The sequence below is a fragment of the Capra hircus genome, chromosome 23, assembly GCF_001704415.2.
Source record: "Capra hircus breed San Clemente chromosome 23, ASM170441v1, whole genome shotgun sequence".
Taxonomy (NCBI): domain Eukaryota; kingdom Metazoa; phylum Chordata; class Mammalia; order Artiodactyla; family Bovidae; genus Capra; species Capra hircus.
The window spans coordinates 46,019,327-46,045,188 of record NC_030830.1 but is presented as its reverse complement, the minus strand read 5'-3'; the positions used below and the strand labels follow the sequence as shown (position 1 = coordinate 46,045,188).

At 40.7% G+C, this 25,862-nt stretch overlaps 1 protein-coding gene across 1 annotated transcript in view; it reads right to left on the bottom strand.

The window, feature by feature from the left end:
* PRIM2 (primase (DNA) subunit 2) overlaps positions 1-25,862 on the bottom strand; it is a 308,687-nt gene that overhangs the window by 79,980 nt on the left and 202,845 nt on the right. The window contains exon 10 of the mRNA XM_005696179.3: positions 23,816-24,001. Within this exon, the coding sequence (XP_005696236.2) occupies positions 23,816-24,001 (186 nt within the window). The remainder of the gene's footprint in view (positions 1-23,815; positions 24,002-25,862) is intronic.

The following is a 25,862-nucleotide window of genomic DNA, read 5'->3' as shown; positions in this document are numbered from 1 at the left end:
TACTTTATTTAATGGTTATAGTATTATTTAATACTTATTTAACTTATATGCAGAGTACAACATGAGAAATGCTGGACTTGATGAAGCACAAGCTGGAATCAAGACTGCCAGGAGAACTATCAATAACCTCAGATATGCAGATGACACCATATTTATGGCAGAAAGTGAAGGAGCCTCTTGATGAAAGTGAAAGAAGAAAGTGAAAAAGTTGACTTAAAACTCAACATTCAGAAAACTAAGATCATGGCATCTGGTCCCATCACTTCATGGCAAATAGATGAGGAAACAATGGAAATAGTGACAGACTTAATTTTCTTGGGCTCCAAAATCACTGCAGATGGTGACTGCAGCTATGAAATTAAAGACACTTGCTCCTTGGAAGAAAAGTTACAACCAACCTAGACAGCTTATTGAAAAGCAGGGACATTACTTTACCAAAAAAGGTATGTGTAGTCAAAGCTATGGTTTTTCCAGTAGTCATGCTAGGATGTGAGAGTTGGACTCTAAAGAAAGCTGAGCGCTTTTAAACTGTGTTGCTGGAGAAGACTCTTGAGAGTCCCTTGGACTGCAAGGAGATCCAACCAGTCCATCCTAAAGGAAATCAGTCCTGAGTATTCACTGGGAGGACTGATGCTGAAGCTGAAACTTCAATACTTTGGCCACCTGATGGGCCACTGATTCACTGGAAAGACCCTGATGCTGGGAAAGATTGAAGGCGGGAGGAGAAAGGGATGACAGAGGATGAGATGGCTGGATGGCATCACTGACTCAATGGACATGAGTTTGAGTAAACTCCAGGAGTTGATGATGGACAGGGAGGCCTGGCGTGCTGCAGTCCATGGGGTTACAAAGAGTCAGACACAACTGAGTGACTGAACTGAACTGATAATCCCCAAATCAAGCAGGTACACTTAATCTGCTTCTAAAGAAATATTAATAAAAGCACAGCATCACTTTTGAGGGCTTTCCTGTTGGCTGAGTGGTAAAGAATCAGCCTGTCAACGCAGGAGATGCAAGAGACATGGGTTCGATCCCTGGGTCAGCAAGATTCCCTAAAGAAGGAAATGGCAGCTCACTCCACTAATCTGACCTGGGAAATCCCATGGACAGAGGAGCCTGGAAGGCTATAGTCCAAGAAGTCACAAAAGAGCAGGACAGGACTTAGTGACTAAACAACAATCACTTTCAAAATTTAAATAGTAGATCATGATAACCCTTTCACCAAGCAGCTGCAACATTAGGTGATTTCCAAGAACACTGAAGAATGTATTTTTGTCTTCTGATACTAGAGAGTCTAAATTTCAAAACACTCAACCCCTGTCTTAGGCAATGAATGTACCATCACGTGGTTTGGTTTCTTTTCTTCAGCTGCATCATATCCAGTTCAGACTGAACTGTGACGGCAGGGGCTTCTGTTTCTTTAAATCTCTCTACAGATGTTCACTTCTCTTGATAGTGAGGGTCTTCAACAATTACAAATTAAATTCAATAGGAATGCACATAAAATTGCATGCAAAAATGTAACGAATTTTATTTGTAATAAATATATGAATTTCCTAAAGGTTCAAAGGATGGCTATATCTACCCTTCCCTTCTATTATGAAAACACTGTAGCCAAAAAGCCACAGAATTAAGCCACGTGACCAACGAGCAAAAGCTGTTTAGTGCCTAAACTGAGGTGACACCGTGTACAAAGGAAAGTCACCCTAGTTTCACTAAGGGGAAAAAAATGCACCAAAACCCATCTTTCTCAGCTGAGCCTTCATTCAACATTGAAACAAGTATCTCAAACTCCATGGTTTTGGCTGCTGCTCAATACCATGCACAGTCGGTCACGACTGAAGTGACTTAGCAGCAGCACCACCACCATGCCATTCGACTGGGGACTGAACAAAGAAAAACAGAAGGAAACTTTAATCTGTCTTTTCTTCTCTTTTTGCTACAATACACTGACAGCATCTTGTTCATTAATTAAACTTTTATCCTTAAAGAAACATACTGGAGAATGCTATTTTAGACAACCGTAGAAAGCTCACAGTTTACGTACTATTGAAGCTTGGCTTGGAGAATTTTGGGAATTACTTTGTTAGCATGTGAGATGAGTGCAGCCGTGCAGCAGTTTGAACATTCTTTGGCATTGCCTTTCTATGGGATTGGAATGAAAACTGACCTTTTCCAGCCCTGTGGCTACTGCTGAGTTTTCTAAATTTGCTGGCATACTGAGTGCAACACTTTAACAGCATCATCTTTCAGGATATGAAACAGCTTAACTAGAATTCCATCACCTCCACTAGCTTTGTTCATAGTGATGCTTCCTAGGCCCACTTGACTTCACATTCCAGGATATCTGGCTCTAGGTGAGTGACCACACCATCGTGGATATCTGGATCATGAAGATCTTTTTTGTATAGTTCTTCTGTGTATTCTTGCCACCTCTTCTTAATATCTTCTGCTTCTGTTAGGTCCATATTGTTTCTGTCCTTTATTGTGCCCATCTCTGCATGAAATGTTCCCTTGGAATCTCAAATTTTCTTGAAGAGATCTCTAGTCTTTCCTATTCTATCTCTTTCCTCTATTTCGTTGCATCAATCACTGAGGAAGGCATTATCTCTCCACACTATTCTTTGGAACTCTGCATTCAAATGAGTATATCTTTCCTTTTCTCCTTTGCCTTTAGTGTCTCTTCTTTTCTCAGGTATTTGTAAGACCTCCTTAGACAACCATTGTTCCTTTTTGCATTTCTTTTTCTTAGGGATGGTCTTGATCACTGCCTCCTGTACAATGTCACAAACCTGTGCTCATAGTTCTTCAGGCACTCAATCGGATCTAGTCCCTTGAATCGATTTATCATTTCCACTGTTTAATCGTAAGGGATTTGATTTAGGTTATACCTGAAAGGTCTAGTGGTTTTCCCTACCTTCTTCAATTTAAGTCTGAGTTATTAACTCCTTATTGCAAAATTTAGACTTAAATTGAAGAAAGCAGGTTGATCAGAACAGGTATCAAAAACTTAGGTTTGAATCTGAGCTACTTAGGTTAGTGGGTTAGTGACCTGAGACAATTCATTTAACCTTTTTAGGACTCAATGCCAAACTATACATTGACATTCAAAAAAACTGCCTTCCTTATAAAACAGATATCCAACCCAGTGTGGTAACATTCTTTATAGAAGAATTCTAATGAATAAATGTGTAAATGAAAATAAGATAATTGATTTGGAGAATCAACAGATACTCAATTTATAAAACCATTACATGAAAAGCTAAAGGGAATTTTACAATGGAAGGTTCCGGCTACTTATATGCCTCCTAATGGGACACAATATGAAAAAGAAAGTACCATTTAGGAATGATTCCTGCCAAAAAGGCTGAATTTGAATTTAGAAAAGTCTTTACAGCTAATTCCATTTACAGGGAAAATGGTAAAAAGCTAAATAATACTGTGGGAAGCAAACAAATAAATCCAGAATGTGAAATTCCACAGAACAACTTGCTCATTTCTTCAATAAGCTGTAGACTGACAAAACAGCAAAAAGAGAAAAATAATGGATCTCTAAAAGATATTGTGAGACAAAAGCCAAATGTAACATATGTAGATTCCCAGTTCAAAGAAATCAGATTTTAAATACATATACATATATTTAGGCAATTGGAGAAATTTCAACAAGACCTAGATATTAGATGTTGTCAAAAAGTTATTGTTACTTTTGTCAAGTGGTAAGATAATTATATTACAATTATGTAAGGAAATTTTTGCGGGAGAGACATATTAAAGTATGTAGCCATCATATGACATGGTCAAGATCTTGCCTTAAGACACTTCAGAGAAACTATAAAGAATATAAAGTAATAAATACATGAAATGTGGAAAAACTGGGCTTCTTCCCAGGTGGCGCTAGTGGTAAAGAACACACCTGCCAATGCAGGAGATATAAGAGACAAGGGACGCAGGTTGGTCAAGAAGATCCCCTGGAGGAGGAAGTGGCAACCCACTCCAGTATTCTTGCCTGGAGAATCCCATGGACAGAGGAGCCCGGCAGGCTACAGTCCATAGGGTCGCAAAGAGTCAGACACAACTGAAGTGACACAGCACACATGTAGCACAGAAAAACTAATAAATGTTTGACATATTTTTTCAAGACACATCAAGAAATTATTTTTAAAATTTCTCTTTAATATTAGTCCTGGAGAAGGGGGAATCCCATTAAGACTCCAAGCCTGATTTCCCTGTCAGGCTGGAGCAGAGTTTAAACCAGGCCCTCTGGTTGTGGCTACAGCCTCCTCTTGGTCCCAGAGTCACTGGTTGCAAACTGTCATATGTAGATTTGTATTTGTACTTGTTTGAAATGTTTCATGATATAAAAATATTCACAAGTATTTTCTCCACCTGTTTCATAAGTTTCCTGTGATGATCACTGATTAAAAAGTAGCTAAGACACATATCAAGTATTTGATGAATGACAGTTTGAAAACTGAATAAAGAAAAAAGTTAAAGAACCCAGGTTCTAAATCAGGAGTCTGCAAACTATGTCTGGCCCACAGGACAGACCCAGACAGCCGCCTGTTTTTGTCATGATGAAATCATCTTATCCATCTGTTTAGATACTGTCTGCAAGAGCTTGTAGGCTACATATATCAGAGTAAGTGCAACAGAAACATGGTCCACAAAGCCAAAAATATTTTCTGTCTCTCCCTGGAAACAAACTTTATTTACTCCTGTTCTGAATTCTATCATTTCACTGTCTCTTTAAGAGGAAATTCAACCTCAAAAGGTTTTTAGAATGTTTCTCCTTAAAATTTACAAAGGACTTTCTCTATTTTAGTTTCTCACAAATAAAAACAAAACTACCACAAAGTAGGGTTTAGGTAGCTTCATATTTTTGTCCCACGAATGAATAAATCATTTCATAGCTTCAAGGTAGTTACTTTTCTGCTAAATCAAGAAACTTACAATGAAAGTAAACAGCCAAAAAGGCAAAGATGTTAATAAATGTTTAACTTAAAGGAAAATCATTATTAATTATTGTTAATGTTACTTCAAGTTCACCGGGTTTTACAGAATCACCCAAGGGAAACAATACATTATGTGTTTGCACACACTACAATCAAAGGGTGTTTTGACTTAGGGAGGGAAGGAAGGAGGAAGCTCAGACACAATGTTGGAATTTCTCCTCAATAACCCAGCAAAGAACACTATACACCCATGGGCCATTTTTTCTATGAACTTCTGTATATTTTGGATTAATAGTTTAAACACATTCTTTGGCAGTCTTCAACTCAGCTTACATAACCTTTGGGTACACCCATGAGCTGATTAGCCATTTAAGGCCGGAGAAAAGCAAAGTTTCAGAGGGAAATACACTGAGACCCGAATGGTTTAATATGCAAGCACACTAGCTAAAGGGTATAATTAAAACGACACTGCTCCTTTAAATCTACATAATTATGTCCCAAAGACATTCTCATTAGTAGCTTTTACTTTGCAACTAAACTAGAGAGAGCCTCAGGTCTACATGGCTGGAAAATAAATATAAAGTAAGTAAGGTATATACAAGTCGAATAAAATACCTGCACAAGTCAATTACTGAACTTTTCTTTTTTTAGTGAAATATAAAATCCACCAGCCAACCTTCAGTACTGGTGAGTCCCCAGCAAAACACACTACCACTGTACCAAAGATGACCCTTATGCCTCAAATTTCAGAGGGAAAAAATAACCAGAAAGATATAACAAACTATTTTTAATAGAGAGAGAGCTGCTTTTGCCTATACTAACTCTACTGGAAATCTCTCCTAACCAGCACTTCCTTTACTGCACAATGATAACTGATGTTGCTATCACCAGCCTGCACCAGGTCCAAACCCTGAAGATCATTCTAAATCATTAAACAGAAGATGAGATTATGTTCAGCACACTTTCAGCGGTGAGTGTAGTTCATAATATTCACATTACGTTAAGATTAGTAATATATCTAAGATATGGGGCTTCCCTGGTAGCTCAGACGGTAAAGCATCTGCTTACAATGTAGGAGGATCTGGGTTCGATCCCTGGGTCAGGAAGATTCCCCTGGAGAAGGGAATGGCAACTCACTCCAGCATTCATGCCTGGAAAATCCCATGGACCAAGGAGCCTGGTGGGCTCCAGTCCATGGTGTCACAAAGAGTTGGACACGACTGAGTGACTTCACTTCAATTCACTTCATATAGGGCAAGAGTCAATCAAGAGACTAGTCAACTCCAAGTCAGACATTCACAGGGGCCATACTGAGCAATATGGTCAACAATACACAAGGGGGAAAAGCACTCTTCTCGAAATCTGGGGCATGAAACTCTACAGGGTATTCAGAGAAATTTTAACCGCACAGGGTATTCAGAGAAATTTTTCCAAGAGCTCAAAGGAATTTTAAACTACTTTTTTAAAAAGTACTGCCTAACCAGTGGCCCTTCTTTCCCTGTTCTGCTGACACTGATCAAATCTTCTGAAACAGAGCTAGAAATGCAGTTAAGAAACTGCTGCAATAATTCAGGTGAGAGATGGTGACGGAAGGGACCGGCGCTTGGCAGCAGGGGTAGTAAGAAGGATGCGCTTTCAAGGCTGAGCCAAGAGGATCTGCTGAGAGGGCAGGAACAAGAGAAAGAGTCAAAGACTCTGTAAAGCACGGTTTTTGATCTGACCAACATAAAGAATGAAACTGCCATTATCTGAGATGGAAAAGGCTGCAAGAGGAGCTGGTTTGGGCAGGCTCATGGACAAGAGCCTCACTTTTGGAGACTTTGAGATGCTTCAAGTATTATTGAGTTTGCATGATCTAGAATCTAGATCCTAAGTAGGCCCTTGGCTCTCACAGTCTAAAACTCAGGCAGAAGGACAGGCTGAAGAGACACATCAGAAGCCTTAAGACAGGATGAATTCATCTAGGGATTCAGTATAGATTAAAAACAAAAAACTGGGCTTTGTTCCTGGGGCACTGGATTACTGAAAATGAGTAATACTGCCTTAGAGCTGCTGAATGTCATTGGCGGACACAGGACTGAGCCCATCAAGTATCCTATGAACTCTTCTGAACCAGTTCTTTAAACTATGATCAAAGGGTAAATCTGTCTTTGCTGCAGCTGAAGAAAGATGGTTACTGTGACATCAGGCAGATAAGACCCTGAGCCAAGTAACTCCTCAGTTACAATTCTGAGGAAGGAACAACCTGCTGCAAGCAGGACGTATGGGCAAGGCCAAGGAAGGGTCAACCACATCCTTGATGCGTGCTGCCCAAATTCAAGCAGCCAAACATGAGACAAACATGAAAAATCTGAGGGCACTGAGCAAAATCATCTGAGGCCTGAAAGGTATCCTAAGTGACTACCTGGAAGTTAGCTTTCAGCATTCATTAGAAAAGTGAACTCGGCACAGATCTCATCTCTGTACTCACTGCCAAATTTCTTCGGATACACGACATTCTGGCGGAAAATCCAAACGCACCTATCAAGCAACCACTCAGATCTGCTAATCTCTCTCCCTGTACTAAGACCCCTAAATGTCATCCTAGAACTTCTCCCCATCCAGCAAGAATACTGTCACAGAGACCTAACAACAGGTGCTCAGTTTTTATGAGGTTCAGTGTAAGACGCATTCCCTGGAGGAGTGGATCTGTGTCTTTAGTCAAACCATGGTAGAAAAGAGACCTCCATTATGATACCAATAGCCTTTATATAAATACTTCATGGGTTATGAACTACTCATGTGTCCAAATCCTATCACCTTTCAAAGTTCAATTCAAATTATCAGTTTCCCCATGAAGCCCTCTCCGAGGTCCATGGGAAGGGGTGCGATATTTCACTCCATGCTGTACTTACTAGTTTCTAACTTACCTGAAATGAGCACTAAAGGGGGGACATTTTATTATCTTCTATGTATCAGACACTAATACTAAGAATACTATCATGTAAGACTACACTGTCCCTGGGTTTCCCAGGGGACTCAGCAGTAAAAAATCCACCTGCAAAGCAGGAGACATAGGTTCAGTCCTTGGCTCAGGGCAACTCCCTGGAGGAGGGCATGGCAGCCCACTCTAGTGGGCTGGGAAAATGCTGTGGAAAGAGGAGCCTGGCTGGCTACAGCACATGGGGTGGCATGAGTCGGATGTAACTGGAGCATGCACACACACAAGCACACACGCTCTCCCTATCAGATCACTCTGTCTTTGAAACAAGCTCAGCTACTCTGCTTGAGAGGCTAGTGTTATATCTACTAAGGCATGTGAAAGATTTCCAAGTATCCAATAAATGTTACTTGAATTGAATGCCCCTCCCACAAAAAAAACACTACTGTGTCCACCCCTCAAAAAGCCTATCACTAATTAGAAGGTAGTTCAATAGTTGTATTATAATGAAAGTTCTCTCAGTCTGGTACAGACTGTATTCCTTGAGGCTATGAGTCATGTCTCATGCATGTTTTTCCCCCTCATAGTCCTTAAAGCACTGGTACATGTAGATTTTAAATGCTATGCATATGTAAGCTTCTATAGTCTAATAAAATCAGAGTTCTTTCCAAAAATGAGAATCTTGGGATTTTCTCCCCACCTCCGCTACACTTAGGGCTCAGGAGAGTAGTTAAATTATCAGGTGTTCAGAAATGCCTAGCCCTCTGTTTCCTTCAATATTCTGCCTTTCTTCATCTTTTTAAAAGAGGAGGACAATTCCATCAAAGCAGACCAAGAGTTTGTAGTGTGGCCTTTCCAGCAGACAGGAAGATCCTGTGACCTTGGACCTTCCACTTACTAGGAAACTCACTGAGTGTCAATACAGTTTGCTTCAGTATATAAAATGTTCTCTTTCAGAGTTTTGTATCTCCTCATAAAGAGGAAACACCACAAACCAGTCACTCTGGCACTCAGGGTCCACTGATCTGAGGAGAAGCTACCGTATAAGCAACAGTCAGAAGAGTTAAGTCACTCAGCTGCAGGGTTTTCCTGAAACAATAATAACTTGTTCCTGACCAATTATACCTTTTAAATGAAAAGTAGGTCTTTATTGCGAAAAAGAAAAGAAGCGTTATTCTCTCAGTCATGTTCGACTCTTTGTGACCCCAGGGACTGTGGCCTGCCAGGTTCCCCTGTCCACGGGATTCTCCAGCAAGAGCACTGGAGTGGGTAGCCATTCTCTTCTCCAGGGGAATCCCAGGGATCAAACCTGGGTCTCCTGCACTGCAGACAGATTCTTTAATATCTGAGCCACCAGGGAAAACCAGGTCTCTATTACTAGAGCTAAATCTAAAAATGAAGGGAGAGGGGAAAAAACAAAAGTAGCGCATCCGATAACTTATTATGAGGAAAACTAACAGCTTGACACAGGTCAGTTTTCAACCAATGAGTACATAGTGAGGAAAGACTATGTAGATAGCTTCCTATCCCTGCCATGTGGGTGGCTAGAGAATGAAAGCCTTAAGACAGTTTTTCTGCTACAACAGCACTTAAAATCTAGTTGACATTAAAAGAAGTACTGAGGGGGTAATCACTGCTGGCTCAGATATTTAGGAAAAGGCTAACACAAGAGTCGGGCCTTAGAGGATCAATAGGAAAGATTTTTTGGCTCCAACCAACAGTGGCTTAAATGAAATCTAATTCATCTCCAGTAGTACTGAAATTAATTCCATTCAGTTGCCATTGATTATTTAGAATTTTCTCCCTGACCTGAAAGCATAATCTCTCTCTTTTCTCTAGGCAGTAAAATTACCCATCCTACAGGCAGATTTAAATTATCTTTAAAAAAAAAATTACATATGGTTTTATGTAAATTACATATGGTTGAATGTAAATTTCTACATTTAACAATAGTATAGGTTTTAAAACAATATTTACATGTAAATCATGCATACCATGGACTCCACTAGAAGGAGTTCTCATTACTGGCTAAAATGAAACATAATACAGTTGTAAACAGAGTTTAAATGATACTACCACAGCATTATTCAACTTGCATACTTTATGTAAAAGGCCTCAAGGTACAATCAATAAGTTAGTAATTAAAATACATAAAACTGCAGGAGATAACAATCATCATAAAATTATGTTAAAATAATGTTTAACAGTGACTTATCAGAAAGAGCTCATTACTTAGATTTTTTTTTTAACTATCCCAGAAGGCCCATGAGTTGGAGAACAACAGTAAGAAATGGAGACTGCCTTATATATGGTATTTTTGGAAATCACCTTGGTTCTAAGTCTCTGTGGTAGGAATTTAGAAACTGCAGAAACATCTGCTTGAATTTACATGTGGCCAAGGCAGCACTTTGAAAAGGGTAAAGAAGCAGGAAGAGGGGATAGGAAGCAGCTGTGTTGTTACATCCCTGAAATTCCAAGATCCAGCTAGTGTTTCTGTGGTCATATTATCATTCCTGAAGGCCACCCAGACCTCATGGCAAGGAGGACAGACAAGTGCTCATGGTGATCTGCTCACTAATCCAGGCCCACCTGGCGGCAGAGGAGGGGCCACGAGAGCGAAAGTGACACAGGAGAGGTGAGAAGCCACACCCACCAGGAAAGACAAGGGGTGGGACGCCTCCTAGGAGGAGACATATTCTATGACCTCTTCTTGAATTACCTTCAAGGAAGCTGCTTTTGTTGGTGATAGTATATTCAAGTACACATGTCCTTGGAGAAGGAAATGTCAACCCACTCTAGTACTCTTGCCTGGGAAATCCCAGGGACAGAGGAGCCTTGTGGGCTACAGTCCGTGGGGTCACAAAGAGTTGGACACGACTGAGCGACTGAGCACATACATGTCCTAGATTTATGTTTTTCTAAATACATATTTTCAAGGGGAATTTTTAAGTGGTTTCAATCTGAAGGTAGAAATAAAAGCATGACTGTGATAAAAGGCATATCTAAGAAAATTAGTCAACATACATTTTTCCCCTCTGTTGGTAAAGAAATATCACATCTATGATAAAATCTGAAAACATCAAAGTGGAATGCGCAACTAATCTTTAAAGGAGATTTGAAAGTACTGTCATATTTAAATCACCATACTTATACTGATAAAAAGGTCTTTAATCCACACATTACCAGTGAAATGTCAGTTTTACTAAACTGACTTTACCAGTACACAAGCATTAACTGAACAACACTACTCACCACTACCAGCTAATGACGACAGCGTGCTGCTGCGTAAATGTCTGCCCTTTCTGACCAGTGCTTTGTTTTCCACCGAACTAAGTATCGCTAAAACAAATAGGACAAAATACAACTTCTTTGCAGGGTTTTTAATATTACAAGGAGAATATCTGAGATGACTTTTCATTATGGAGTTTATTTTGAAAGACTATGGGAAACAGGGTTTATTTATAGGAAAAACGTCTCACTAAAAACTGTCCAGTTCAGTTCAGCTGTCATGTCTGACTCTTTCCCACCCCATGGACAGGCTTCCTTGTCCATCATCAACTCCTGGAGCTTGCTCAAACTCACATACATCGAGTCGGTGATGCCATTCAACCATCTCATCCTCTGTTGTCCCCCTCTCTTTCCTCCTTCAATCTTTCCCAGCATCAGGGTCTTTTCAAATGAGTCAGTTCTTCCAATCAGGCAGCCAAAGTATTGGAGTTTCAGCTTCAGCATCAGTCCTTCCAATGAGTATTTAGAACTGATTTCCTTTAGGATGGACTAGTTGGATCTCCTTGCAGTCCAAGGGACTCCCAAGAGTCTTCTCCAATACCACAGTTCAAAAGGATCAATTCTTCAGTGCTCAGCTTTCTTAACAGTCCAACTCTCACATCCATACATGACTACTGGAAAAACCATAGCTTTGACTAGATCAAACCATAGCTGTGATCACATGGATCACAGTCTTGTCTAACTCAATGAAACTATGAGCCATGCCATAAAGGTCCACCCAAGGTGGATGGGTTATGGTGGAGAGTTCTGTCAAAACGTGGTCCACTGGACAAAGGAATGCCTTGAGAACCCCATGAACAGTATGAAAAGGCAAAAAAAAAAAAAAAAAAAAAAAAAAACCCTGTCCAAGGAAGGAACAAAAAAACCAGCAGGGTGGAGAGACGGCTGGATTCTTTGTCTGGTGATGACAGCACAGCCCTGCTAGGGGCAGCACTAGGACTTCAGTGCACAATGACTACTATGTGTTTTTTTGAGGTCAATGGGAAAATTCAGAAATGAGGGCGGCATTTAGGAATCTATCTGCAGAGCTGAGAAAGTGTAAGAGACAGTCAGTCTTATTCAATGCAAAGGAAAAAAAGAAATAAAAGGTTGCAATAAAAGACTTTTTAAGGTGAAAAGACGTAAAAAAAAAACAAAGGATAAAGTAGCTAAGAGGATTAATTTAGCTCAAGATCTACACACTGTGTTGCAGACATCAATCATCTCTCTTTGGGGTATCTCTCCAGTGGGGATAAACAGAGTCAGCAATTCTTTTGAGATTCTAGCAAGAAACCGCCTTTCTCCCTCCCTGGCTGAAACCAGAGATGAACTGAGCTTAGCGCCAGCTGGTGTGTGCCCGTCCTCTCCCAGGCTGTCCATGGCGGTGCCCACTGTCTCCTCCTGACCTGTCCTCAAGCCCTGGCTTTCTAGCCAGCTCTGGCTGCCTGCAGCTCAGCTCATAGAGATCCACAGCACCACAGTCAAGGCTCTGAGATCCAGGATCTGGATTTCTGAGTGAATGCGGGTAGTTCTCCTTGACTCAAGTTTCTTCAGTATAAGATGGTGAGGACTGACGTTTGCTCATTTAGATTCTACTACGGTATAAATAACCAAGGCTCTTATGTAGAGCCCAAGTGGTGAGTAAAATGTCACGTTTGGTTTAAGCCTTCACTGACTACTCTATTCAGAACTACATTCCCTGACTTCTCCCTAGCATCAGGAGTCTGGCCCATTTTGGAGTTTACACTTACCCAGTTACCTGGAGTCAATTTACTACTCTGTAAAACCTTAAACTAGTATCTTCTCATTATCATTTTCTCCTAAGGGCACTGCGCATATTAACAACAAAAATTTAGACTACATTTTAAAATGGTGGGTAGTATGTCATTTTAATACAACATAATCCATAAAGGTATCACTGATAAGACAAGAGCTACAAATGAAAGATTAAAGTTGAAGTGTTCTACTTTTTATCTCATTTTCCTAATATAAGTATGGCAAGCATTTGGAGTAGAACATCAAAAGGAGTTATTACTGAAGCAGTTTTTCACCAAAATAGTGTTTGGAGGGAGGGATGATAACACCTATTTTATTCTAATGATAGATTTAACACAACACGTAATTTAATTGACCAGCAGACTAGCTAGCCTCTTGACAACTCATGAAGGCAAGTCCAACGTGCTCATGTCAATGTTTAAACATTAGTTCTTATACTATGTTATCTAGAATTTGTATTCCAAATGCAATGGAAGGCATGGAGATAAGAGTTAAAACCTTAACATGCACACATCTTTATTATACAATAAAATACTTAGAATAACAAATATAACAGAAGCTTCATATAGCAAAACTTTAAAAAAAAAAACACATTCTAGAGACACAGTAGCTGCTAAGGGTACCTTTAAATTGCCACTCAAGAGCAAAGTGACAAAGACTTGACTACTTTCACTAGAAACTACTTTTTATTACATTTCAAATACTTTCCTAGGATATAGCTAATGGGAAAGTTCAAACAAAACAAACTTTTCTTTGAAAAAAAAAGCCAAAAACATAACCAATTAAACTAAAGTTTGTGTCCATACTTTATTATCAAGTTTTATAAACTTAAATAGATTTATAAATATATGGAGAAAACACATGAATGATTATAGACTAATCCATTTATCAGTTTTTTAAATTAACTGACACTGGTTTAGTACTTTATAAATTACACAGTATTTCATGCATACTCTCATTTCTTAGCAACGTTTTAGTAGGTTACATTGTCCCCTTTTTAATGATGATGTAATCCCAACTCTGGTGATTAGACACAGAGCTGAAAACCTCTGTTCTAAGCTGAGCCCTCTTAGATTTACATGGCGGGTCCGACATGCCTACATTCTACACAACACGCCTGTTCCTCCTGAAAGCACTGGGGAAAGCACATGAAATGGAATAACACAGACCCGGGTTCTAACTCCCAGGTGGTGCTAGTGGTAAAGAATCCAGCTGCCAATGCAGGAGATGTAAGAGACGCAGCTTTGATCCCTGGAGGAGGGCACAGCAACCTACTCCAGCATTCTTGCCTGGAGAATCCCACGGAAAGAGGAGTCTGGCAGGCTTCAGTCCATTGGGTTGCAGAGTTGGGCGTGACTGAAGCGACTTAGCACACAAGCACAGGTCCTAACTCAGGTCCGCTCGTGCACCACCTCTGCTGCCTGGAGAAAAACCATTAAACTCTCCATGCTGTTGTTGTTTAGTTGATCAGTTGTGTCCAACTCATTGCTACATGACCCCATGGACTGTAGGCCACCAGGCTCCACTGTCCATGGGACTTCCAGGCAAGAATACTGGAATGGGTTGCCATTTCCTTCTCCATGGGATCTTCCTGACCCAGGGATCAAAATGGTGTCTCCTGCATTAGCAGGCGATTCTTTACCACGGAGCCACCAGTGAAGCCCAAACTCTTCATGCTGCTGCTGCTGCTAAGTCGCTTCAGTCGTGTCTGACTCTGTGCAACCCCATAGACGGCAGCCCACCAGTCTCCTCTGTCCCTGGGGTTCTCCAGGCAAGAACACTGGAGTGGGTTGCCATTTCCTTCTCCAATGCAGGAAAGTGAAAAGTGAAAGTGAAGTCGCTCAGTCGTGCCCGACTCTTAGCGACCCCATGGACTGCAGCCTACCAGACTCCTCCGTCAGCAGAGGATATTTATTTTGCACTGCTGCTGTGAGATTAAATGACACAAGGAACGTGGAAAGGACGTAGTGACAGCATGGCTGTGTTGCCAGGTCCTAAACCTGCACAAGCATTCCCTTCTTCCCTCTCTGCTTCTGCTCTCCGGCCACAAGGACTGCCAGAGAAGGCAATGAAATAGTGCAGACATAGTTAATTACAAATTTATGGTCTGGTATGGTTTCCTCATCAGTAAACAGACCTAAATAATAAATAGTATCCATCTCCTAGGACTGTTTCAATGCGTCCAGAAGAGGATGTGTTTAAGTATTAATTATGGTGTCTGGCATAGGCAAGGCACTCAGTAAGTGGTTACACTGGACCCATTCTGCTGCAGCCTTTCAATCTCAGTAATTGTCACAGGTGACCGCCTCTGCTTGTGCAGGTCCAGAAGGTGTTAGTCTACACTCCTTCCAACATTCCTTAAGCCCTGTTGGCACCCAACCTTCTGGTAAGTGATCTCCTGCCTCTGTTACTGGAAAAACAGGAGGTGGGCATGAGTTTACCCGGCTCCGCTTTCTTCCTCCCAACACTTATTTACCAGCTTAAAATCTCTCAGAAAACCACAGTCAAGTCTCAGACAAATACCCTCACTCAACTCCTAACTCATCTCATTCCCTCATTCAACACATTTTACTGACCATCTACGGCCTTTCAGGCACTCAGCTGGCTGCTGGGGACAGGGAGCCAGAACAGAAAAGTTCCTGTTCTCAGGAGCATGGTGGGAGTGGGCTGGTCACACTGCATAATGACCATACTATAAACAGATGCAGGTTCATAAACGATCTTCCCATTACCCCAGGCCTGGAGTCCTCACTCACTTCCGGCGCCTCCTGCATCTCCAGGAGCCCCAGTGCTTCCGCCCCTCCCACGTGAGGACAACCTCTGTCCACACAGGCATCTCCTACAGCAAATGGTTCTATTTCTCATCTTCCTGATTTCTCAGACTCCTAGACATTACTGCTGTTGCCTCTATTTCGTCATCTATCATTAAGACCAGGAAATCTGTCTCCTGTTCTGTACTTTTCTTAGAAGTAACTTCCAACATATACTACCCATGCTGGGTATTAGGAACAGCTTACTTCAGAAAACCTCCTCCTTCTTAGTGCCTGCACCCAGACTATTCTCGCTCTTTCTCTCCCATATTTCTAGTAATTCAGGTCTCACCTCAGGCTCCTCCATCACTACTGCAATGTGGTTATCCCTCGAAGCTGAGCCTCTGCTCTCTGCACTGTTCTACATTCTCCATCTGCCCATTCACTTACCTGCATGAGTCTTTTCCCCCCACTCTCCCTGCTGCTGCTGCTAATTCGCTTCAGTCATGTCCGACTCTGTGTGACCCCATAGACGGCAGCCCACCAGGCTCTTCTGTCCCTGGGATTCTCCAGGCAAGAACACTGCAGTGGGTTGCCATTTCCTTCTCCAATGCATGAAAGTGAAAAGTGAAAGTGAAAAGTAAAACTGAAGTCGCTCAGTCGTGTCCGACTCTTCCCGACCCCAGGGACTGCAGCCCACCAGGCTTCTCCGTCCATGGGACTTTTCAGGCAAGAGTACTGGAGCGGGGTGCCATTGCCTTCTCCGCCACTCTCCCTGAATGGCTCTTAAATCCACATCCCTGCATTTCTCCTAGCAGAACAGCACCTCTTACGCTCTAAGGGCCCCATAAGAACCACAGAAGAAGGAAGGAACAGATAAGCCAACCAATCAACCAAGAAGAATTTCTACCTGGACATGGATTTAAATTTACACCAAAAACTCAACTCATGATCCATTTCTCTACTCTGATCCCAGACCCATCAGGTCCACACACAACCTCTGCTCCTGGAGTTCCCACCTTCCTGTTACCTGTGGACTGTCCAACCTCCACTCTCCTGCAACCTCTTCCCTGAACCCTCCATTTAAACTTGTCCTAATAGCACCACGAGAAGACCTGACTCTCTCCCAATCTAAAGGCTGCATACCACTTCCAGATTCTCTTCTGAAAAAACAATTCTCCCTGTTTAACACTCGCTAGTGGCTTTCTCTTGACTAAAAATGAGGCTCATTTAAAGCAACTCTATTCTCACACTAATCTCTCTCTTCCTGTCTCATCTCCTACTTTCCTAAATTCTACACCACAAATAAACAATAGTATTTTATAAACACTTATAAGTAGGAAAACCCTCTTTAAGTGAAAACCCTCTTTTAAGTGAAATCTTACATAGAATTCCAACACATAAAAATAGATGAAGGTACTGTTTTGTTACACTTGTTAAAGTGGGGACAGAAATCAGACATCTCAGTCTCCCCTGTAAACTTCAGCCCTCTTTCCTCTGGAACCCAGGAGTTTCCAAGAACACAGCCTGAAATGCATTCCCTTAGTCTAAATCCCTTAAACATTTCCTAAAACAAATCATTTCTGCTGGAATTCAGTCTTTCCCCTTAACCCTCCTCTCTATTTTAGGTGACACGAAATCTTAACAAGCCATCAGATTCTATTCTACTTGTAGAAACTTTACTGAAGTCCTAAATGAGAAGAGCTAGCATTTACTACATGCCAGAATCTGGACTAATCCTTTACCAAATCCTCAACACATCAATCAAGTGTAAACAGGGACAGAGCTATATACTCACAGATGGATACACAGTTACTGTCCATATTCTGTAGATGAAGACACATACCAGGTAATCTGCCCAAGTGTGCATACACTGGAGTCAAATGTCAATTCACTCTGATTCCAAGTCAGTACTTCATATTAGTTTTCTCCAAGCTTTTTCAAATGAGCACGTGTAAAACACTGTTCTGTAAAGGAAGTGGAAGGAGCTACTCACAGTTGAAGGCAACTAACCCTGAGCACCCCAGGCCCAGCCTGACTCCCTCAAGGGCTCAGGGGGCACCACCGAGTGTGCTGGAGGGGCTCCAGCTGAGGAACTCTGCTGTGTGTGCTCATTTAGTATTGACCAGCACCTGACATGTGGCCAGACCTGAAATATATACACGTGGGTTACTAACAAAAGACAACATTACACTCAAATTGCAACAGAAATAGACCGGAGAACAAACAGCTGGAGATTTTCACGCCTCTATTTGATAAACTATGATCACTTAGATCTCTATGAGGCAACATCTAAAAGATGGTTCTCAGTCTGCAGTGTGCATTACTTCCATGTGCAGTCTTGGAAACCATCAGCTATGGACCCGCCTCCACAGTCTGATTCTGACAGTCATCATTTCTGACAAATTCCCAGACACTGCTAAAGCTGATGCTGCTGACTGGGGTCATGGGAGAACCACTGGTGTTAAAAAGAAAAACCCAGTGGTAAATATGCTTTATATATGCACACCCCATCAGCCAAATACTTAATCCTTGGGTGGTCCATTTTTAATGACATAGGTCTGCAATAAGTCATGATGTGAGCTGGATCTGGGACAAAAGACAAGCATTTTTACAGTGCTAAACACTGCCTGACCCAATTATGACAACATGGAGTAGACCTCGGGTACAGCCTCACCAGGGAGGAGAACTCAGCCACATAACACGTTTGTGATCTACAGTGCACTTAATGTCCAACAGAGTCAGGTCAAAGCAATTCAGACAACAGCTCTACAAGCAATGTGATTAAGCAGACACATTGCTTTGAATTTATGAGAAGAATTACCTAGTTCAATTTAATCCTTAACAAAGCCAGTGGCTGAAGGGATTTAATATCCAAATTTCAAGTGAAAGAATATTTAGTGCCAAGTTTCTTCATGCTTTTAATAGAGGTTTGATTAATTTTATCTCTTGTGCACAGGGTGAGGCTTTTTCTCAGGTAGACTGCCATGTAAATTATAATTACAACAAGAAAAACTTGCATAAAACTGTACTCTGATTCATAAATATATTTTATTTGCATAAAGCATAAGTGCATTTATTTCAGGAATCTCAGAAATTACTTAAGGAATAAGACATTCAAAGCTTTGGATACCTCCTTTAGAATCATTTATAAATCCAAACAATCTTATTTGAAACCTAAGTGCAATTTTTACATGTCCTTGATGCCCAGTGACAAGAGTAACCGAAAAAGTTTTATTGTTAAATTTTTAATATATCATAAACATTCACAATATAATTGATCAATTAATCTAATATAAAAATTCTACATAATAAAACTAATACTTTGGGAGGAAGTTATACCCTAAAGCAACTAGTCTGCTACAAGATGATTCATCACAACAGAATGTTCTCTAGAAGGGGGTGATGTTTTAATACTAGAATTCCTTACCCTCTAGTATAATAAGCATCCAAATAAAAACGATATTTGAATATACCGACAGGTCAAATCCATACAGAAGTCTGAAAGCAGACATTCAAAAATCACAACCACCCCCAAACCAGCTGACAAAAATAAAACCTGGTGAATGAGCAGCAGGAACAAATAATGGAAGAATTATAAAATAATGGTAGAAAAACAAACAATGGGAGAGCCTGGTCTGCTTTCCCATGGTTCCTGCTGCCGTGTATTGCTGTCCTTTCCTCTCTTTCAACTGATCAGCACCATCACCTCCTTCAAACCTTGATGTGAGACTGATCTCACCAAATCTCTAGCACAACCCTCTCTAGTAACTTCCTGCCTCCATGCCACCTCAATAACATGCTCCTTCTCACTACCGTGTTGTGTAATTGTGCTCTGGTTACTTCTCTCAGGTCACTCTATTACCAAATATATTGAAATCTTATAAAGCAAAAGTCTTTTAAAAAAATCACTGTTGGCCGATACAATCTAAAATCCATATTTAAATAAGTGAAATTCATTTCAACCAAGAGAGAATGTAAGTGGAAACCTTGTTCATACTATTTTCCGTGTAAACTTTTATAACATCTCAAATTGATTATATGATGTTAATCAATGTTCAAAGCTATGAAATTATGTATCTTCCGATTACACTATCATGACCCTACACAGCTGGTCCTAGTTGGTAGTCATGTATCTAGCAAGACTAGGTCCTACTGGCTACTAATCCTTTGATTCTTAGTAACCGTGTTGGAGGGTGGGCGGGAAGCCTGCATTTGCAGAATCGCCTCTGCCACAAGTATACTTTCACAGTTCAATTCCTACTACCTACAAGATGACCACTTCCTGCTCCCCCAAAAGCAACAGTAAGGTATCCATAATTTCTGCTCTGATGCACAAAGCAACGTATGTCAAATAAGCTGCAACGAGGGCATGAACAGAAGAAAAAGCAATCAGAAGTATGGTCACCTGGGAAACCACAGAAAGGAGCAGTCAGGTGAGAATGACTGAATCACCTCAGAAGCATCCTGCACTGTCAGGAAACAAGCTATCCAACAGAAGCAATGTTCCAAGTAAATTCTGGGCTCTATGTCAGGTCCTTTCATTAGAGCACTACAAAAAATGTCCAATATATCCTCCATAATCATGCTCTACACAGTATTTTAAGGAATCAATTTTCTATACCTCTAAAAAGTATTTTAAATTGTATGTACCATTTAACAAGTAAGTACAGTTGAAGAGAGTATTTTCATAAACAGATGCTAAATTAATTTCATTGCAAATATATGTAAGATATAAATGAGAAAACATGAACTTTTATTTACAACAACAGATTGTAACAACAGAACACTAGAGAGACACAGTAAATCATATGTGTACCTTAAAATATTTTCATCAAAATAATATATTTGCTGTAATCAGTAATAAGCTAATGAAAACACAGACTGCAACATATTACTAGAAAGATAAAAATTATTGATTTTTCTTTTCCAATAATTTTTGAAGAAAACTTTTATATTTTAAAATAAAAATCTCATTTGAAAAATTTTTTCAAACACATAGGTTTAAAAGTAAATACTGATGGCCTTGATATGAGACCATCCCAGATACACACATAAGCCAGCGGGGAGGAGGGGGGCGCAAGACAGATGCACAAGCCAAAGGCCTGGTGTCCAGATCTGCGTTTACCCCGCTCAGTTACAGCACAAACCAGGCTAAAGAGCTACATCAGCTTCACTAACTTCACTGAAAACCCAACCTCGTAAATCCTTACTTACTGTGATGGTTAATTTTTTGACCATCACAGGCCCCAGACCTCTGGCCATATTATTCTGGATATGTCTGTGAGGGTGTTTCTAGAGGAGATTAACATCTGAACTGGTGGACTGAGCAGAGCAGATGCCTCCCCACTGTGGGGGGCCTCATACAATCCTCCCCAGGCCTGGACAGAACCAAAAGGCCCACTCTTCTGTGACTAAGAGGTTATATCCTCCTGCTTCCCCGGTGGCTCAGATTGTAATGAATCTGCCTGCAATGCAGGAGACCCAACTTCGATCCCTGGGTCAATAAGATCTCCAGGAGAAGCAAATGGCAACCTACTCCGGTAATCCTGCCTGAGAATTCCACAGACAGAGAAGCCTGGTGGGTACAGTCTCAAAGAGTCGTACACAACTGAGTGACTAACAAACTGTGTGGATCACAACAAACTGGGGAAAGTCCTAAAAGAGATGGGAATACCAGACCACCTGACCTGCCTCTTGAGAAATCTGTATGCAGGTCAAGAAGCAACAGTTAGAACTGGACATGGAACAACAGACTGGTTCCAAATAGGAAAAGGAGTACATCAAGGCTGTATACTGTCACCCTGCTTATTCAACTTCTATGCAGAGTACATCATGAGAAACGCTGGGCTGTATGAAGCACAAACTGGAATCAAGATTGCCAGGAGAAATATCAATAACCTCAGATATGCAGATGATACCATCCCTATGACAGAAAGTGAAGAACTAAAGAGCCCCTTGATGAAAGTGAAAGAGGAGAGTGAAAAAGTTGGCTTAAAACTCAACATTCAGAAAACTAAGATCATCTGGTCCCATCACTTCATGGCAAATAGATGGGGAAGAAAATCAAAACAGTGACAGACTTTATTTTCTTGGGGTCCAAAATCACTGCAGATGGTGATTACAGCCATGAAATTTTAAAAGATGCTTGCTCCTTGGAAAAGCTACAACCAACCTAGACAGCCTATTAAAAAGCAGAGACATTACTTTGTCAACAAAGGTCCATCTAGTTAAAGCTATGGTGGTTCCAATAGTCATGTATAGATGTGAGAGTTGGACTATAAAGAAAAGTGAATGCCGAAGAATTGATGCTTTTGAACTGTGGTATTGGAGAAGACTCTTGAGAGTCCCTTAGACTGCAAGAAGATCAAATAAGTCCATCCTAAAGGAAATCAGTCCTGAATATTCATTGGAAGGACTGATGCTGAAGCTGAAACTCCAATACTGTGGCCACCTGACACGAAGAACTGACTCACTGGAAAAGAACCTGACACTGGGAAAGACTGAAGGCAGGAGGAGAAGGGGAGGACAAAGGATGAAATGGCTGGATGGCATCACCAACTTGATGGACATGAGTTTGAGTAAGCTCCGGGAACTGGTGATGGACAAGGAAGCCAGGTGTGCTGCAGTCCATGGGGTCACAAAGAGTAGGACACAACTGAGCAACTGAACTGAGTGACAAAAACACACACACCTCCTGTCTGAGGGCTGTGAGTTCACTCATGGATTTTTTTTTCCTGCCTTCAGACTCAAACTGAAACACCAACTCTTTCTTCTTGGCTCTCGAACCTGCTACATGCAGACTGGGGACGCAGCCTCCATAATCACATGGGCTGTTAAATACCTGTCTTTTTGTGTACACACACACACACACACACACACACACACACACACACAATTGGTTCTGTTTCTCTGGAGAACCCTAACACACCTATCTACTTAATACATCAACTTCCTAATAAAAAGATCAAAAAACATTTTCAATAACATACAGTGATGTCAATGACAGAGCAAAGTTCTCACAATGGCTAATTTACAGACTTTCTAGTCATTTAGTAGCATGATGGAATTCAACAAAATTTCACAACTGTCTACAGTCTTTCACCAAGTAAACTGATCCCCTGATGAATACATACAGAGGACAGAATCAGAATTATAATCAGAGATTTATCTGCTCAGAATACTGTTTGCAATAACATTTATGACACAGTCAAATGGATACAACCAAGTGTTCAATAACATGCAAATGATTATATCACTTTCAAAGGATGTGATTTCATGCAACTAACACAAATGACATTTTCAAAAATGATTCAACCACCTAAGAAAATGATCATAAAATAGCATCAGTTTTTAAAATGAGAAAAAAAATGATATCTCAAGCTTACAGTGATAAACATCTATCTAAAAATTCCCTGTGAAAGATTTATAAAATGAACTTATGGTTGCCAGGGGGAAAGGACAGTTAAGGAGTTTGGGAAGGTCATGTACACACTGCTATATTTAAAATGGAAAAGCAACAAAGATCTATTGTATAACACAGAAAAATCTACTCAGCGTTATGCGCCAGCCTGGATGGGAGCAGGGTTGGAGGAAAATGGGTACATGTATATGTATGACAAAGTCCCACTGCTCTTCATCTGAAACTACCACAATATTGTTAATTGGCTATGCCCAAATACAAAACAAATTTAAAAGTTTGAGAGAAAAAATAACTTCCCTGTGAAAGATTCTGCATAACACAATAAAATGCATTCAGAACTGTTTTCACTTTATTCTTTCTCAACATTTCCTAGTTCTGTGCATGTATGTATATACGCCTCTATGTATTACATATACAGATGCATTCCTACAGAAACGCAACTCAGAACACAATTTCAGGTATACTGGCGGTCTACCCACCAAGGAGAAGTACAGCATCCTCATCCAAGCATTACTTTACATCTTACACTGGCTGTTTCAATCTTACCCTTTGAACTGAATCAACCTTTCCCAACCTTCTGTTTAGCAAATATTAGATTAATTAATGACTTTCTTTTTATGTAGGTAAATTATAGAATTTCAACTACATTTCAGGGGCATATTGAAAAATTTTTTAATCTTCAGACCAAATTAAAATTTCAGTTACTGCTCAGATTTTCCAAAATTACCTTATCTGGATCCATCTTCCCTCTGATAAATTCTTGCTTCCAGAACTGCAAAGCCTGTTCCAAGGTTAGGCCAATGCCCTTAAGGAAGAGGCCATACTGCATGCGGCCTCCATGACGGAGATGGTGATTTTCCCGCAGGGCTTTATGTAACTGACGCATGCAGGGTGGGAAGCACTTGGTAGAAAGCTACAGAAAAAAAGAATACATTGTTATTTATCAATCCCCACAATATGTTACAAAATCAATCTAATTTGCAAATTGCAAATTCAGTTTAACTGGAATAAAAACAAAAACCATAAAGAAGTTATTAATGTCTCACTGTGACTACAGATGAATTGTTTTTTCTTGTTAATATTTTTATACTGATTACATGTCAAAATGCTACTATTTTAGATATATTCAGTTCAATTCAGTTCAGTCGCTCAGTCGTGTCTGACTCTTTGCGACCCATGAATTGCAGCACATCAGGCGTCCCTGTCCATCACCAACTCCTGGAGTTCACTCAGACTCACGTCCATCGAGTCGGTGATGCCATCTCATCCTCTGTCGACTCCTTCTCCTCCTGCCCCCAATCCCTCCCAGCATCAGAGTCTTTTCCAATGAGTCAACTCTTGGCATGAAGTGGCCAAGGTACTGGAGTTTCAGCTTTAGCATCATCATTCCTTCCAAAGAAATCCCAGGGCTGATCTCCTTCAGAATGGACTGGTTGGATCTCCTTGCAGTCCAAGGGACTCTCAAGAGTCTTCTCCAACACCACAGTTCAAAAGCATCAATTATTTGGCGCCCAGCTTTCTTCACACTCCAACTCTCACATCCATACATGACCACTGGGAAAACCATAGCCTTGACTAAACGGACCTTAGTCGGCAATGTCTCTGCTTTTGAATATGCTATCTAGGTTGGTCATAACTTTTCTTCCAAGGAGTAAGCGTCTTTTAATTTCATGGCTGCGTCACCATCCATAGTGATTTTGGAGCCCCCAAAAATAAAGTCTGACACTGTTTCCACTGTTTCCCATCTATTTCCCATGAAGTGACGAGACCGGATGTCATGATCTTCATTTTCTGAATGTTGAGCTTTAAGCCGACTTTTTCACTCTCCTCTTTCACTTTCATCAAGAGGCTTTTGAGTTCCTCTTCACTTTCTGGCATAAGGGTGGTGTCATCTGCGTATCTTAAGTTATTGATATTTCTCCTGGCAATCTTGATTCCAGCTTGTGCTTCTTCCAGCCCAGCGTTTCTCATAATGTGTTCTGCATAGAAGTTAAATAAGCAGGGTGACAATACACTGCCTTGACGTACTCCTTTTCCTATGTGGAACCAGTCTGTTGTTCCATGTCCCGTTCTAACTATTGCTTCCTGACCCGCATATAGGATTCTCAAGAGGCAGGTCAGGTGGTCTGGTATTCCCATCTCTTTCAGAATTTTCCACAGTTTATTGTGATCCACACAGTCAAAGGCTTTGGTATAGTCAATAAAGCAGAAATAGATGCTTTTCTGGAACTCTCTTGCTTTTTCCATGATCCAGTGGATGTTGGCAATTTGATCTCTGGTTCCTCTGCCTTTTCTAAAACGAGCTTGAACATCTGGAAGTTCACGGTTTACGTATTGCTGAAGCCTGGCTTGGAGAATTTTGAGCATTACTTTACTAGCGTGTGAGATGAGTGCAATTGTGCGGTAGGTTAAGTAAATTATTGACATTTATTTTACCTATTTCTTTTTTTTTTCAATTAAACTTTCTCTTTTGAGATAATTTTAGATTCCCATGCAGTTGTAAGAAATAATACAAGGAGATGTCATGTATCAGGTTTCCCTTAAAGGTAATATCTTGTAAACCTATAGTGCATTATCACCACCAAGATACTGACACTCAGTATCATCTTAGATTGTCTGTGACACTCACATGCTCATATCTGTGTACTTAACTCTATGGAACTTTTTCCCGTGTAGGTTGAAGAATCCTGACCCCCCCACCAGGCTCCCTTTTTATAACCTCCATCTTCTGCAGCCTGCCCCCACCATTCCCGAACCCTTGGCAACAACTAAGC